This window comes from Pezoporus wallicus, unplaced genomic scaffold (assembly GCF_028554395.1).
Source record: "Pezoporus wallicus isolate ANWC-B61680 ecotype Strahan unplaced genomic scaffold, APGP_CSIRO_Pwel_v1 scaffold_3294, whole genome shotgun sequence".
Classification (NCBI taxonomy): domain Eukaryota; kingdom Metazoa; phylum Chordata; class Aves; order Psittaciformes; family Psittacidae; genus Pezoporus; species Pezoporus wallicus.
The window spans coordinates 1,064,245-1,080,807 of NW_026635478.1; the positions used below are offsets into that span (position 1 = coordinate 1,064,245).

Here is a 16,563-nt window from a genome sequence, read left to right on the forward strand (position 1 = left end):
GGAAACACTGCCAGATTTTCCTTAGCTCCATTTCTGTGGGGCAAACTTTGGCAAAAAAAGAATTTGCAGCATAACTTTAATAACTGGACATAATAGGGCTTTTTCAGTCTTCCCTGGCAGAGAGTCTGGAAGCTTTGGGTGTACTAAAAATTATCTTCTCTTGTGATTCTGGCTTTTACATATCACATTTTTCTACATATATAACTACTTTCAGTAGTCTGTACATTTTATCATTCAATGTCTCAAACAGGACTTAAAAATTTATGTACCTCTCCCATCTGCGGTTCAATAATTTGATGGGCCAGTTCCTCTATGGTTGCCATGATCTTTAATCACCAGAATTTCCTGTCAAAGAAAGGAAATAAGATGCTTAACATCTATAGCCTCAAAAGTGAAAATATCTTAGGGAAAATATAGTTCACATAAGTAAAGCATGTTCATATTTATCTGAAAATGACATCCTTGTAGAATTTAAAGTTTGATTATACTAAGAAGTAATAATATATTTGCCATCTTTAAACTGTATCTTTTTACTCAACTAACATAGAGACTTCCTATTTTTCCTTCTCTGCTTTTCCAGAGAGCAACAATCTAATAAACTCCCTGAGAACAGAAGTGTGTTTCTGATCATGACATCAGCAGGTACATAATTAACATCTTAGAAATGAGAACAAAGCCAGTTTTGTTACTGCAAATCAAGGGGGTAAATCTAACTCCTGAACCCATACTGATTTTTTAGTAGCAACTGGAGTGCTTGAAGGTCAATTTTGTAATTAATATGAAGCACAACTCGGAAGGCAGAAAATATCATGTTTAAAAAAAGAAGCTGTTTTGGTATCAACACTGTAGTTACAGCGTTAAGAAGAATTTTGCAAGATTTAACAGACACCACTACATTAATGCAGTATGAAGTACTCAGCTGTATGCCTTGTTTGTTTGGGTATGGATTTACAAATACTCACTAGGCAGTACTTAAAAGGTACATATACAAATTATGAAGCACCATAAGCACTGAATTTTCCTGACAAAAGCGGTATTAAAAACACCGCAATACCTGCTTCTTGTATGAACAAAACTAGCAAACTCTTACATGAAAGGATTTATGTAGTAAATGTGCTTTGTTTCAAACATACAATGTAGTTGGATTATATACAGCCTCTTCATTGCAGACAGCATTATAAAGATGTTTAATACCAATACATGTATTCCTGTATTAACGTAAGAATGAATGGTGTCAGTATAAAGGAGTTTTTATTTGGGATGAAACGTTTATTTATTTATTTAGTAAGGAAAAAAATATTTATTTAGTAAGGAAAAATGGTTATGTGCAAGCATACAAAAAGTCAGAATGCTAATGAAAGTAGTTATATATGTAGAAAACCTATACGTATAGCTAGTTGGTTTTCACTCTAACTTTGCTAGTGTTCCTAGGAAGTATCTACCACCCCAGTTATTTCTTAAATGTTAACTCATTTTGAAGCTCGCTCTGCTCTTACAATTAGAAAGAGATCTCTCTCTTGACCAGGACAAGAACTGGATGCCTTAGAAGTGTGCACAGCCGTATATCAAACCCTGACTGATGCATGGAAGGGAAGACTATACAAATACTGCACTGCAGATCATTCTCAATCACCCACCAGCATGCTGCATTGTTAGCTAAGACAAAAGATGACAAGCATACGCATAGAGCATAGGAGACTGAAGCTTATGTTGAAAAGCATAAACCCACTTCTGCATGCAGTGACCTGCAGCACAATCATTATCTAAAGAGCACCTAGATTTTCAAGACAGACAATGTATTTTATCACTTTTTCTTCATTTAAATAAAACACTAGCAACAAGATATTGCATTGTTTACACACACAGTGCCAGAAATCAGTACTACTTCATTAAAAAAAGTTTAATGTCTTTAATACAAATTAGAGAACTATTTAATTAAGACAGACACACTTTTGTGTAAGACAGATAAACTTTTTGCAGAGTTATTTCAGTGCTCTGTCACAACCGATGTACCAGAAATATTGTGCCCATGATGATAAGCTGCAAAAAATTGAGAGTAAAGTAAGTAAAAAGCTGAAATTCTAGTCTGATCTCAGAACTGTTCCTGCTTTGGACTAGAGACCATCTGATGTCCTCTCCCACCTGGAATATTGTACAACTCAAAAATGTACTGTTTTCTCAGCCACAGGAAGAACAAGAGTTGCTTGCAATTACAAAAAATGCCCAATATTTTGAAAGCAGTTTGACTTACTTCAAAGTCAAATCTTTTGACTGCCCCCATGTAAGTCTACTGTGCAGATATTTTCAGACACAATAAACTGTTAGCTAATCTTGGAGTTTTACTTCTGCCCATGGCAGGGGGGTTGGAACTAGATGATCTTAAGGTCCTTTCCAACCCTAACTATTCTATGATTCACTGTGTAAAGACCTATGCACAAGAAAGCTTGCCTTGAGCACTTTAAACCGATTTTATCGAGAATACATGTTCCCCTAAGTCAGCATATTGCGGCAGTGGTAACATCTTCTACTCTGCAATCACTGTGTCTAGCATTTTCTACATTGTTTTCTTGAAAGAAACTAGGCTACGTCAATATCATTTTCCCCATCAGAAAAGCCAGGTCTACAATCCTTCCCATAACAAAGTATGATTATGACCTTTTCAATTTTAGTCATATTTACCAACAGAGCATATAGCTACTTTATTTTAGGCTTTTCTAAAACTCCTAATGTTTCATCTTGCAGAATTAGCATATTCCAACAAGAATACTGAATACTAATTATTCCTGCTATAGCTGTATTGCACCAACTCAGCAGCACATGGAAATGAACAATACAGTACAGTGAAAAGTGTAATTTATTATTCATCTAGTAAAAGCTTGCAGTGAAATACTGAACTTGCACAGGAGGCAAAATCTGGAAAACAACTTTTACAGAAATTGACAGAGACATGAAGAATAAAAAAATTTCTTCCCTATCAGGCCAACAGCACTGCAAAATCATAATTATTCTCTTTAATGTTCTCTGTCACACCATTACTTTAAATTAGTATGTCAACACATTAATATTTTTGCCACAAACTCAGTAAGTGAGTGGTCTAATTTATCCAAGCCTCCTCCACAAGTACTCTGTCCACAGACTTAACAATAAAGAAAGGTCTTTTTTACGTTAGACTCATTACTACCATATTCAATACAATTCTGTCACCAAAAGGGCTAGCCCTAACCTATTTCTCAGCCTGAGTTTCCAACTTCTCTGCCTGCTGCCAGTATTGTTACATCTGTAACTTCACAGACAGCAGCAAAGTTTTCTTTTTGTTCATGTTAGTTCTCTTGCCCAAGGAATAACTTGCACGTGATATATTACCATGCAAATGCTACTGCTGTACCAGTGATGGAGGAGAAGGGTAGATATATCACACCTTTCTACAGCAACAGCAATTTACATACAAAGCCATACAAAGTTTCCTATACTTGCCAACAGCTCTATAAATTGTTGTGAGATGAGCCCTGGAGCTTAGACACACTTACTTTGGATCTTACAGATGAATCTGGTGAAGAAACAAGAAACAGAGGATGAAAAAAAAAAGAAAGTGTGATAGAGCCACAGGACAAAACAGAAAATACCCATGATGGTAAAGTGGCCTAGAACATACCTCTGGTCCACAAGCTAACAGTTAGATTCATGGTGTTCTATCTCCTTTACTCACCCCCAATTTCTAGGCATAGTATCATTTTCTAATTGTGAGAACCTTAACAGTCAGAGCTACTTTTCAAAACAATGCGATGAAAGCAGTGCCGCTGTAAAAGCCTCACACATAAGCTAATTTATAGCTAAACTTTGTATTCTCTAGTAAAAACAGTTGCCAGAACAGACTTCTTAACCTCTTAGTAGTCAGCCTGCCAGTTAACAGATACTGGTTGACCTTTTCAAGTCCCAATACAGAACTAAACCGTACTGCATCTCTGCAACATTGCACTTTATGTTCTTTGCCATACTGCCAAATGCTCACCAAGAGCATGGCAGAATTTGTACTGGTTATGGCAGAATTCTGTATTGATGTTAACATCTGTCTTTAACAAGATCTCTCTTGTGAGCAAGAAGCATAACTATGAGACAGAGCTGGTATTTTCACATTATTATTAATTCAGTGTTATCAAACACTGCTAATAAAAATAATGAAGATACTCAGCTTCCCCAAATCCAGAATTGATATAGGCATCCTGTATTCTTGCTCTTAGGAGCAAGCATACTCTGTTTTACTTTTAAGAGTAGTGGAAGAGGCTTTCTAGAAGAGATTCCCTGTTTTGATGATGTGTTTTCAAACTTCTGTAGTGAAATAAGCCTGAAAACAAAATTAAGGCTGTTTAAAATGCATAAATGCCAATATATCCCCTGGGTTGGTCAGTTTATTTGTGTTGGTTTTGTTTTGTTTTTTAAACACAGTGACTTCCAGTATTTGTAAATGGTACTGTGTACTGAGATACCTTCACTTTAATCACCTTCAATAAATTAGGTGACTTTGCTCTGAAGAGCATGCGTAATAGTGAAACAACTCACCAACTCCAATGTTTCAATGATAAACTTTCAGGCAACACTTCATGCTGCAGCTCAACTACCGAAATGGCTAAGCCAGGCATTCCTATCCTGTTCCCCATCTCTGCTTTATTATTTAAACTCTTCTTGTGCTGGCATTGGTATACACATAATGCCCTGAGGAGTCAGTTCAAGAAACTGAACTGGCAGAAACCTATTTCTTACTTGCAATGTCAGGGCACAGTTTCAAAGGCAGTTTGAACAGAATTACAGCTCACCCCTGGTTGAGAGGAGGTCCTGCTCACCCTGACCAAACTGTGGTGGTGGTGACCACACACTAAGATAATTCAACTTGATAAAAAGACGGAAAAACTAACCAAGCAGAAATGCACCAAGCATCTGCTAGGTAAGCACAATGAAGTAGTTTACTGGCAGTCAGATTCATTCCACTGCAGACAAAAAGGGAGAACATGTTGTTATAACTCAAAGGAGGGAGGGTTAAAAAATTAAGATTAAGGAGGAGGCAAACCTCCCCTTCCATTGTTGTTGGTGGGAGCTGGTAATTCAGTTCAGCTGCACCATGAAACTACACCCTTTGTTCTCACCCCATCCAGCTGCTTGATGCAGCTCACTGTGGAGACATTCTAAGCTAACTTTGGGACAGATGTAGAAAGTTTTGTAGTTCACCTTTTGCTTACTTATCTATGTTTGCCTTCACATCAGGTATGAGTATGCTTAATCACTCTTTAGAGATCCCTGCAAGGAATTAAGTGGAAAAAACACCTTTTTTTTTTCTTCTGTTACAGAAACTTAAAAATTTACAACATTATTCATGTTCTTAAAAGCATCTTCTTCCAAGTTATTCCAGTCAACATTCCCCAAAGCTGCATTTTTGTGTGAAATTATGAACGTATCCTAAAATCAAGCTATCTGAAATTGGGAAATATTCATTAAACACCTTCATTTCCTAGTAAAGAAAAAAAGATTTAAATTAACTGTTGTCATGGTCTGTGTTTTGATCTTCAGCAACTGGAAGTAGCCCTCAAGGTGTTCTCATTCAATGGGCATCTTCCCAATTTCAGGTATGCCTCTCTTCTCCACACTTGTCCAAACCATGACACACATCTTCAAAGCACACATCAGACAACATACAAGAAATGTTTTTTTATTGCTAGTGTAGGAAAGAAGTAGATTGAGTCAAATAATTGATGTTTTCTTGCTTGCAAATGCATTGTTCCTCTTTCAAAGGGAAAGAGACAAAGACAAACTAAACTTCATCCGGGCACTACCTACTGCTAATCACATTTTTATTTCCTTCCTCAAGTCATCTAAAATAATGAAAGGACAAGGGCTGGAATTCTAAAAGGGACCAGAGAACACAACATGGAAAAACTGCACATACTTTCAGGATCTTATTTATAACATCCCACAATTAAAAGAACCATAATAATATTACAGCTCTATTACTACTCCAAGAGGGGCTTCTACCAATAAATACAACAGCACTAAGCTGTTTCCAAATATTGCATTTACTGTATCTCTCCTCAATCTTGAGACTCAAATGAAATGTAACAGGAATCTCTGTATGTAAATATCATTATTTTATGTCCATAGTAAATGAGTTAGCAAACTCCATAGTGAAATGCAAGTCAGAATTATTTTTCAATACATCACTACCATCACTGTTAGCTCACTGCTGGTGTTGAGCCTAGCATCATTGCCAATGGTTTTCCATCACTACTTTAGATACCCTCCACAAGCCACCACATGAGCAGAAAACTTTCATTAGCTTGCACTAATTCAACCACTCTTTTTTACTCCTTCCTCAGTTTTCATGGGCCAGCGTTTCTCCAATGCTTTAGTCAACATAACTTAGAAAAGACTTACTTTTTGAATTGATTTTGGCTTACTTCAACTGGAATGGGTTACGAAACATTCCCACGAGAACAGCCAGCAGATTTGGTGGTCGGTAATCAGAAGCACTAACCTCTCCACTAGTACAGTTATACCCAAAAGACACCAATGTTTAATTCAACATCCTTCTCCAGAGACAAAAGTTATACAACTTTAATTATCCCAGTAGGAAGTTCTTGCTAATAGTATTTCAGAATGTTACATCAGTGTAAACTACGGACTTTAAAGCAGTAGCAGGAAGAATATTTCTTTATGCCTGGACTTTCCATTTGATGTAAGTGAAACATCTTTTGTTCTATTATACTGCACTTGTGTTATAGCTGCCCCACTATTAAGTACCTTGATTCTGATTTAGCACCCTTTAAATGAGTAAGAAACCACACTGGTATGAAGATACTAGATGATAAAATTATGCTGATCCCAGATGTTCAATTTACTTACTTTTTTCAAAACATGTCACAACACTGGCCAGTGTAGTTTTACTGGTGTGAAAACAATGCTTGTAAAGTTTGAGTAGTAATTTACCCTGCCAGCATTGTCAAACCAGCTTGACACAATGGAATACATAATGATTCTGATGACTACATATATATACACGGGATGTGTGTTAATAAAGGGGTCTTTCCTGTAGAAGGTCAGATGCACATTTAAACTAAAAGTTACATAAGAACTTTAGACACTTCTGAGGTACAGGCTCATTAAATAGTTATGACTGCAGGAATTACTGTCCACTTTCTGTTCTTCTATCACAGTGGAAACAAATACAGAAGATCAGCTTGACTTTTTAGGAAAGCTCAAAAGGTTAATATAGTGGAACTTTAAAAGTATTCCTTCTTAGAAGAAACTTTCTTTATCTCTATACTCATACCGCTTCCATAGAAAATTATTTCAACTGATCTCCGAAAATGAATTAAGAATTCACTATTTTAGCTCAGGTCATTACACTGCTCTGTACCTTAAAATGGAAACTAGTCCTCATTTCCATTCTCAAAATCATATACTAATTAAGAATTCAGCATAACCTGTGCCAAACTTGTTTAATAAACACCTATACATAAAATAGAAAGCATGTAACAATACATCTAGGACTAAGAGTGCTAGAGTTAGCTGGCTTTGTTACTCGTACTAGCATTCCCTTCTACTTCACAACAGTATTCTGCAATGCTTTACAGATAATAAATTAAGCCAAGGAATCCAAACACATCTGTGAAACAATGACACTACTCTGCTGAATGCTTCATAAAAGAGCATTACACAGCAAACTAGATAAACTATTCCTGGATTATGACTCTACAAGCCATATTGCTCAAGACCGTAGAACAGTTGGCAGATTTAAAGGAGTAACATTCTCCTTACCAATGAACTAAGGAATATTTATGTGATTCTTAACACCCAGTTAGATACTGTTTACTAAATTTGCATGACATCAAGATTTAGAGACTACATATGTAAGAGATAGTAACAGAAAACTGAAGCAGCTAAACCTGCAGGCATGCAAGGGAAGATGAGATGCTCGCAAAAGCATAAGGGAGTAATTAAAAGGCACAGGGCAATAGAGGAAGAGATGTATCTGCAAGCATGCCTGTACAATTAATTTAGAATGATTACTCTCAAAAGTAAACGAGTGCTACAGTGGGAGGAGAAGTGAGAAAACAGAACTGTTAGGATAAGCTTTGAGGAGACTGCCAAGTCATTCTTACCACTAATGGGTCACTTCCCTTCTAGCCCTGGGCTCCTGCTGCTTCATCATGCAGTCTCTAGAACCTGCCTGAATAGTTACAGAGCTGATTCAGCTCACCAGCCCCACAAAGGACAAGGAAAAGGAAGGACTGGTGAGCAGTCAACAGTTTGTGGGTCAGGGTTAAAGGGAGAACAGCTAAGGGGGGCATTATTGTGAGGATCTGTTACAGACCACCTGATCAAGAGGAATCTGTGGATGAAGCACTCTACAGACAGATAGGAAAAGCCTCACGCTCGCAAAGAGTTGCGGTCAATGGCTCAATGTCCAGCTGGAGACCAGTAATGAGTGGTGTCCCTCAGGGATTGGTGTCGGGACCGGTCTTGTTCAACATCTTCGTTGCCGACATGGACAGTGGGATTGAGTGCGCCCTCGGCAAGTTTGCCGATGACACCAAGCTGTGTGGTTTGGTTGATACCCTAGAGGGAAGGCATGCCATCCAGAGGGACCTTGACACACTTGTGAGGTGGGCTTATAAAGTTTAACAATGCCAAGGTCCTACACCTGGGTCAGAGCAATCCCAGGCACAGCTACAGGTTGGGCAGAGAAGAGATTCAGAGCAGCCCTGTGGAGAAGGACTTGGGGGTGCTGGTTGATGAGAAAATGAACATGAGCTTGGCTTCAGTGTGCGCTTGCAGCCCAGAAAGCCAACTGCGTCCTGGGCTGCACCAAAAGGAGCGTGACCAACAGGTCGAAGGAGGTGATCCTGCCCCTCTACTCTGCTCTTGTGAGACCTCACCTGGAGCATTGTGGGCAGTTCTGGTGTCCACAACATAAAAAGGACATGGAACTGTTGGAACAAGTCCAGAGGAGGGCCACAAGGATGATCAGGGGACTGGAGCACCTCCTGTATGAAGAGAGGCAGAGAAAGTTGGGGCTGTTCAGCCTGAAAAAGAGAAGGCTGTGTGGAGACCTCATAGCAGCCTTCCAGTATCTGAAGGGGAGCTATAGGGATGCTGGGGATGGACTCTTCATTAGGGACTGTAGCGATAGGACAAGGGGTAACAGGTTAAAACTTAAAAAGGGGGAAGTTTAGATTAGATATAAGGCAGAAATTCTTTACTGTAAGGATGGTGAGGCACTGGAATGGGTTGCCCAGGGAAGTGGTGAATGCTCCATCCCTGGCAGTGTTCAAGGCCAGATTGGATCGAGCCTTGGGTGACATGGTCTAGTGTGAGGTGTCCCTGCCCATGGCAGGGGGGCTGGAACTTGATGATCTTAAGGTCCTTTCCAACCCTAACTATTCTATGATTCTACGATAAGGAGAGAGGAGGATAGGCAAGGGGGGCTGTCTGCAAGCTGAGGCCATTCACATGAGTGCTGGCTACAGGCCAGAACTAGGTAAGAAGAGAGCTATTTAATGAGGTCAAGTTGCTGTCACGGCGCCCGAAGCCCGCATCGGCGCCCGAAGCCCGCATCGGCGCCCGAAGCCCGCATCGGCGCCCGAAGCCCGCATCGGCGCCCGAAGCCCGCATCGGCGCCCGAAGCCCGCATCGGCGCCCGAAGCCCGCATCGGCGCCCGAAGCCCGCATCGGCGCCCGAAGCCCGCATCGGCGCCCGAAGCCCGCATCGGCGCCCGAAGCCCGCATCGGCGCCCGAAGCCCGCATCGGCGCCCGAAGCCCGCATCGGCGCCCGAAGCCCGCATCGGCGCCCGAAGCCCGCATCGGCGCCCGAAGCCCGCATCGGCGCCCGAAGCCCGCATCGGCGCCCGAAGCCCGCATCGGCGCCCGAAGCCCGCATCGGCGCCCGAAGCCCGCATCGGCGCCCGAAGCCCGCATCGGCGCCCGAAGCCCGCATCGGCGCCCGCAGCCCGCATCGGCGCCCGAAGCCCGCATCGGCGCCCGAAGCCCGCATCGGCGCCCGAAGCCCGCATCGGCGCCCGAAGCCCGCATCGGCGCCCGAAGCCCGCATCGGCGCCCGAAGCCCGCATCGGCGCCCGAAGCCCGCATCGGCGCCCGAAGCCCGCATCGGCGCCCGAAGCCCGCATCGGCGCCCGAAGCCCGCATCGGCGCCCGAAGCCCGCATCGGCGCCCGAAGCCCGCATCGGCGCCCGAAGCCCGCATCGGCGCCCGAAGCCCGCATCGGCGCCCGAAGCCCGCATCGGCGCCCGAAGCCCGCATCGGCGCCCGAAGCCCGCATCGGCGCGCGCGCCCGAAGCCCGCATCGGCGCCCGAAGCCCGCATCGGCGCCCGAAGCCCGCATCGGCGCCCGAAGCCCGCATCGGCGCCCGAAGCCCGCATCGGCGCCCGAAGCCCGCATCGGCGCCCGAAGCCCGCATCGGCGCCCGCGCCGAAGCCCGCATCGGCGCCCGAAGCCCGCATCGGCGCCCGAAGCCCGCATCGGCGCCCGAAGCCCGCATCGGCGCCCGAAGCCCGCATCGGCGGCGCCCGAAGCCCGCATCGGCGCCCGAAGCCCGCATCGGCGCCCGAAGCCCGCATCGGCGCCCGAAGCCCGCATCGGCGCCCGAAGCCCGCATCGGCGCCCGAAGCCCGCATCGGCGCCCGAAGCCCGCATCGGCGCCCGAAGCCCGCATCGGCGCCCGAAGCCCGCATCGGCGCCCGAAGCCCGCATCGGCGCCCGAAGCCCGCATCGGCGCCCGAAGCCCGCATCGGCGCGCGAAGCCCGCATCGGCGCCCGAAGCCCGCATCGGCGCCCGCAGCCCGCATCGGCGCCCGAAGCCCGCATCGGCGCCCGAAGCCCGCATCGGCGCCCGAAGCCCGCATCGGCGCCCGAAGCCCGCATCGGCGCCCGAAGCCCGCATCGGCGCCCGAAGCCCGCATCGGCGCCCGAAGCCCGCATCGGCGCCCGAAGCCCGCATCGGCGCCCGAAGCCCGCATCGGCGCCCGAAGCCCGCATCGGCGCCCGAAGCCCGCATCGGCGCCCGAAGCCCGCATCGGCGCCCGAAGCCCGCATCGGCGCCCGAAGCCCGCATCATCCTGTATTGGTACACAAAGAAAAGGACAAAACTGGTTCCCTGCACCAGAGCTGAAGCTGCACAATGATCCAGACCAGGTCCCTTCTACGTGGCACACAAAGATTACATTAACACAGCATAGCAAGTGCAAATCCTTCTTTCCAAACACACTGAGGCATTAAATCTACTGTAGAATAGATACAGCATTTCACAAAGATGCAGTCCCAATCCTGCCTGACAGCTTTGTCCCCCTCTGCATTTCACCTCACAGTTATAAAGCTGTAAGGTAAGCTCATCTTCTGAATTGATTTACCCTGCATCTAATTGCTACATGTAACACACACAAAAAAGCAGTTAGTAGCAGAAATAAAAGCATTTCTTGTGGAAAAAGCCCATAACATTACAAGAGCTTATTCATAATACCAAACTGCCCATAGTCATGGTGTGAGATGACTGGTTGGGGTATTCACTGAATTACAGCCATAGATGAGACAGCTGATACATGAAAGTACACTATGGAAAGGACATGCATACGTATTCAGCAGTACTACTTGCACACATTCACATCCACAGAAACTGCCTTCAAATGAAACACCCTCCCCCTCCCGCCCCGAGTTTCACACAGATCCTTTCAGTACAGTAAATCAGTGTTGACATTGTTTCAGATAAAAATATCATCATCCACATCTTCCCCGTTTCTTCCCCCCCACCCCTTATCAGCTCCACAGGATCAGATTTTGTTAGAGGGGTGTGCCTGGGTTTTTGTTTGGGGTTCTTTTGGTTTGGTTTTTTAGTTCCTATCAACACACTTGTAAAGCATATTAGGAAAAAAAAACCAACTAAAAACAGATTAAATCAGTCAAGAGTGAAAGCATTAGTCATGTTGACACACCGTCCTGCTAGTACTTCAAAGGAAACATCACCAAAATAAATGGAGCAGTTTTCACACCACAAAGTTGCTGCTAAGCTATAAACCACAACCTCAACCTTCTTGGAATTAAATAACCGTTAATTATAGCTAATATGACAACAGCAGAGGGTTTGGCTTTATTTTTTTGGTGGTTTATGTTTTTTGAGTTTCTCGTTTAACTTTCTACAGAGGCTGTCAAATACTCAGCTTAGTCCTGCCTATCTCCCTATCAAGTTGAACAAGAGTAATTTAAGTTAGCCAGATTTGAAGAGTCTTTCAGAGAAGCCCTGGCCAAACCAGCAAAATTAATCTAAATAGTGACATAGAATGGGATATATAGATATAGGCAGTTCTTAGACCACCATTTTCAGGAAAAAGCGTACTTCGTTACAAAATCTGCTGCACTACATCATAAGACACATGGGACTTGTGCAGAAAGCACAAGCAACCCTCTGGTCTCAAAGAGCTGGAAATGAAGAGTTGACCCTTCAGAAGATAAATCCTTTGTTGCTTTAAGAGTTTGGTGAGTACTATCCAACACAGTAATATCTGGAACAAGAAGCTGACGACTGGAAGAGTAAAAATATGGACAGGTCTGCATACACAAGAGTACGATTTTGATTAACTGTACTTCTGCAGTTTTACCAGTCATTCTCACACTGATTAAATTCTGCTTTGCAGCTCACCTTATGCCAATAATGTACAGGCACAAGTTTAAAGTGCCAAAAGCAGCTTGAAACAGCACCAGAAGATAACTTGTCTGGTTTTCCCTGACGGTCACTGTTGGGTTGCATGCTGCATCCTGTGTCTGACAAAAAAAGCACAGGCAGATACCTGTGCCAGCCACAGGTTTGGCCCCTGCGCCCACCCTCAGAGGGGATGTTAATACCCTCACAGGCCTGGCAAAGCAGATACTCACATGAGAGCTCCCTGACCTGCATCAACCAAAAATCACTCAGGTTAGCAAAGCTTACTATTAAAACCAGTTAAGCCCTGGTGCCTACTGAAGCAGGAAAGGCACATACCCTTTGTCAGATGCAGCACTGCCAGCAGAGATCCATACTTTGTCCACCAGCAGAAGAAATGTGTACAAGCTAAAGATTTGACCTTGCTCTATTTCTTATACACAGTTCAGCTCCCTTTACGCAGGGGCTGCTGGCTGTTTTCAGGATTTTTTCTGACCCAGACATTACATACGGGTTACTTTCTTTAGGGAGACTGCCTTCCTTCACAAACCATAAGGAAACTCCAGCAATTTCACTGGCTGCACAATCTTTAATTGCATAATACAATAAGCACACAGTGAATCAAAATGAAAATTGAGTATCAGCATAAGGAACAAGGAGACTAATCTTCCCAGTGTAAATATTTAGATTTCACATTACAGGTGAAAGCCAGTATTCACTGAACTAGCACATTAGCTTTAAGCATTCTGTATTTTGCATGTGAATTATTTAACAGCATGCCATAGTATCAGTGGGTTTTTGTTTGGCTTTTGCTCCCCATGCTCCTCTCCCCTCCAACTTCAATAACACAACACAGTCATGAAATAAATTCGTGTTGAAAGGGACTTCTGGAGGTCGTCTGGTCCAAGCCCTTTTCCCCCCAAAGCAAAGTCAGCTTCAGAGTTACCCATGTTGCTCAGGGCTTTCTCTTCAGAGGCTGAGAAACTTGGATCAGAGAAACCAAGGTAGGCTTTAAAAAAAGTAAAATAAAAACCCAAACCAAAACAAAACCCAGACTCCCCCTGCTAACCCACAATCTAGCCTAGGCTATGGCTATTCTTAAAGACATCAGAACCCCCACTGCATTTCCACCATATTCATTCTCTTCAAGGCAACACTTCACAAGAAAACAAAACCAGTAAGAAAAACAAGTGTTAAGAAGATTTGAGGGGAAGAGATAAAGCCAGTTAATTTATCTGCTGTTAACTCTTCTGTAAAAAACATCTTGATCTGTTCTTGCAGAATGCAACACACTTAGCAAATGGTGCCCAATCATGCGGATAGAGCAGCCTGAATGAACTGCAGAAGCAGCTGAGGACTGTACACCATGCCAGGTGATGTCAGTTATGTTCCCTGTATTACCATGTATATGTACACATACAGCTGAGCACCATCAGATGAACCTCAGTCCTGTGATAAGAGAGGGTCTGTAATGCCTCTGGAGAAAGAGCTATGGATAGAAGCAGTCAGACATTTCACAGACCTTAGGACTTCCCTCAAACAAGCATACTGAGGAAAGCTGTACAGTCAAGGAGAAAGCTGCGGGTTAAATGCCTGTGTCACAACTGGCCAACATGGACTAATAGGGGGCTACAACAATTTACAGAATTATTTTCAGGTAGAAATACTGTTACAGAAAAAGCCACCCAAAATACAAAGCACAGAAGTGTCACCAGGTGAACATTGCCTCACCCAGCACGGTAATGTGATGGTTTGCCTTCCCCAGTACTTCTGTTTTTACTTACATAATGGTGACTCCAAAACCAGGAAGCTGCCCTACAGAAAACTATTTGAATTCTCTACCATCTCATTTTTTGGGATGCAGCTCTTCCTACTACACCACTTTCCCCAGTCCCCCTTGTTGATGCTCTATCAATAACTTCAGAGCAGTTTTCACATATGAAGAATGCCCAGCTCAGGCTTTCAAGAATCATGCCCACACGCTCGTCTTGTGGTAAAACCGATATCGAAAGCCTTTTTTTTCTCCTTCTCTGTTTCTCAAGTTTATTTACACAACACATGCCACCTCCTCTCTTCCCTGCATAAAGTGCAAACCTAAGTCCATCCTATGATACAGGGCAGTGCTTTTCATAGTTAGGACAATACGTTGCAGCAGTGAGAGAAGGAAGAGCCCAGAAGCCCAGCAGCTCAGAAGTAAACCCCCACCCAACGACACAAAACACGGACCAGCGACAGTGTCATCTGCCACAACAAAAACACTACCGGGCGTTATGCAGAACTTATTACCTTAACCCAAACGAACCCAGACAGCCGCCAGCGCTATCTGAGAGGAGCGAACCGGCTGGGTGACGGAGACGGCAGGCACAAAGCGGCCGGGGGTCGGGAGCTCGGTCAGCCCCCGGGGGGCCTGACGCCATGCACGGCCGTCGCCGATGGGGGGGGGGGGGGGGCGGGGAAAGGGGGAAGGGAGAGAGCATCGCGGCGGCTCAGCTTCCGCCCAGCTCCCAGGCCCATCTTACCCCAACCCACCCTCAACCTTCCCCCTCGCCTCTCCACTCCCCGGGGCGCTCCGCGGAGCTGCGGCGAGGCAGCGCCCGGACTCGGCCTCCCCAGCGGGCCCCTCACAAAATGGCTGCGCGGGGCCGGAGCCCAGCGTGAGGGTGGCATCGCCCACCGCCGCCTCCCCCCGCGGCTGCCTCTCGGCAGCGGGAGCGGCCGGAGCCCGCCGAGCTGGCGGCGAGCAGCGGACGGCGCCGCCCGGATGCGGGGCGGCGGGAGGCGCAAGCGGTTCCTGTAGGTGAAAGGTCGGGGGGCGCGGGGCCGCCCGCGGGACGCGCCGAGGCCTGAGGCGGGACGGGCGGCGCCCGGCGCCATGCTCCGCGGAGGCCGCGGAAGCCGCGCAGGGACGCACCGTTAGCGCACGGCCATGGCCGCGCCCGCTGCCGGGGTAGCGGCTCACCTGGTGGGTCCGGCGGCCTCTTCCGCCGGTTTATTTGGCGGCGGCGGTGGTAGCGGCGGCTCCGGCTCCCGGAGGTCAGAGTTCGTGACCCCGCCCCCTCGGCTCAGCGCCGCCCCGCCCCTCACCGCCGCGGCGGCTGCGCCTGCGCTTGCGCCTGGCTGCCTTGGGGGTGCTGGGGGCCGCCGTGTGCCCCCCGGCACCTGCCGCGTTGGGCAGCGGTCGGTACCGGCGCTGCCGCCTCGGGCCTGGAGCGGTGCTATGGGGAGCGCCGGGAGCAGAGGTGCCGCGGGCAAGTGGCATCCCTTACAGATGGGGAAACGTGGCTCTGACCCACGTGTTTCTGACAGCCCCGTGCCCGTGAGGAGAGCTCGAGTCTCCCGTGTCTCCGCTGCTGTTCTCTTCAAGGAAACGGCAGTGTGTCAGCTTTGGGAAGCTCGGTGGGATCTTCCCACTGGGACAAATACATAGGTGAGACTTGAAGAGATGAAACATGGTGGAGAGACATCGACAGCACTGCCTCACGGTGCGAGTCACGCTCGCGGTTACTGTAGCAGTTCAGCCGGCGGCGCTGGGAAAAGCTGTCTTTCTCTGCCAGCATGGCAGCAGCGAAGTACCTCATTAAACGTCAGCGCTGCTCTGAGCAGGGTTTGTTAAGGCAGCGGGGAGCCTGACTGCTCCTGAGCGCACACCGCGCTGCAGCAGGGCTTTCAGAAATGCGCCAAAACTGCTGCTCTGGCTGTGTCTCAACAGTCGTTTGGACCAAAGTTGAATTAATTAATTTATTCTAATCATTTTAGTAACCTTCATCTTAAGTAAGAGTTACATACTTTAAATATGTCCCTTTCCACCCCCTCGTTTTCCACGTGTTCAATGAAGGTATAGCTGTGGTTAGAGATCAGCAGGAACTA

At 46.0% G+C, this 16,563-nt stretch overlaps 1 protein-coding gene across 9 annotated transcripts in view; it reads right to left on the bottom strand.

Moving 5' to 3' along the window:
- The window catches only part of NR2C1 (nuclear receptor subfamily 2 group C member 1), a 51,311-nt gene extending 35,502 nt beyond the window's left edge, over window positions 1-15,809 (bottom strand). For 2 of the 9 annotated variants that reach the window (XM_057424846.1, XM_057424819.1), the window contains exon 1: window positions 15,656-15,809. Coding sequence is in view for 4 of the 9 variants with exons in the window: in XM_057424791.1 (XP_057280774.1) it covers window positions 270-323 (54 nt within the window). In the remaining 5 variants the exon portion in view is untranslated. Of the gene's footprint in view, window positions 1-269; window positions 656-3,363; window positions 3,382-14,982; window positions 15,120-15,655 lie in introns of those variants that run through there. The other 7 variants (XM_057424791.1, XM_057424798.1, XM_057424807.1 and 4 more) reach the window with 7 other exon arrangements.
- Between the last annotated feature and the right edge of the window lie 754 nt (window positions 15,810-16,563).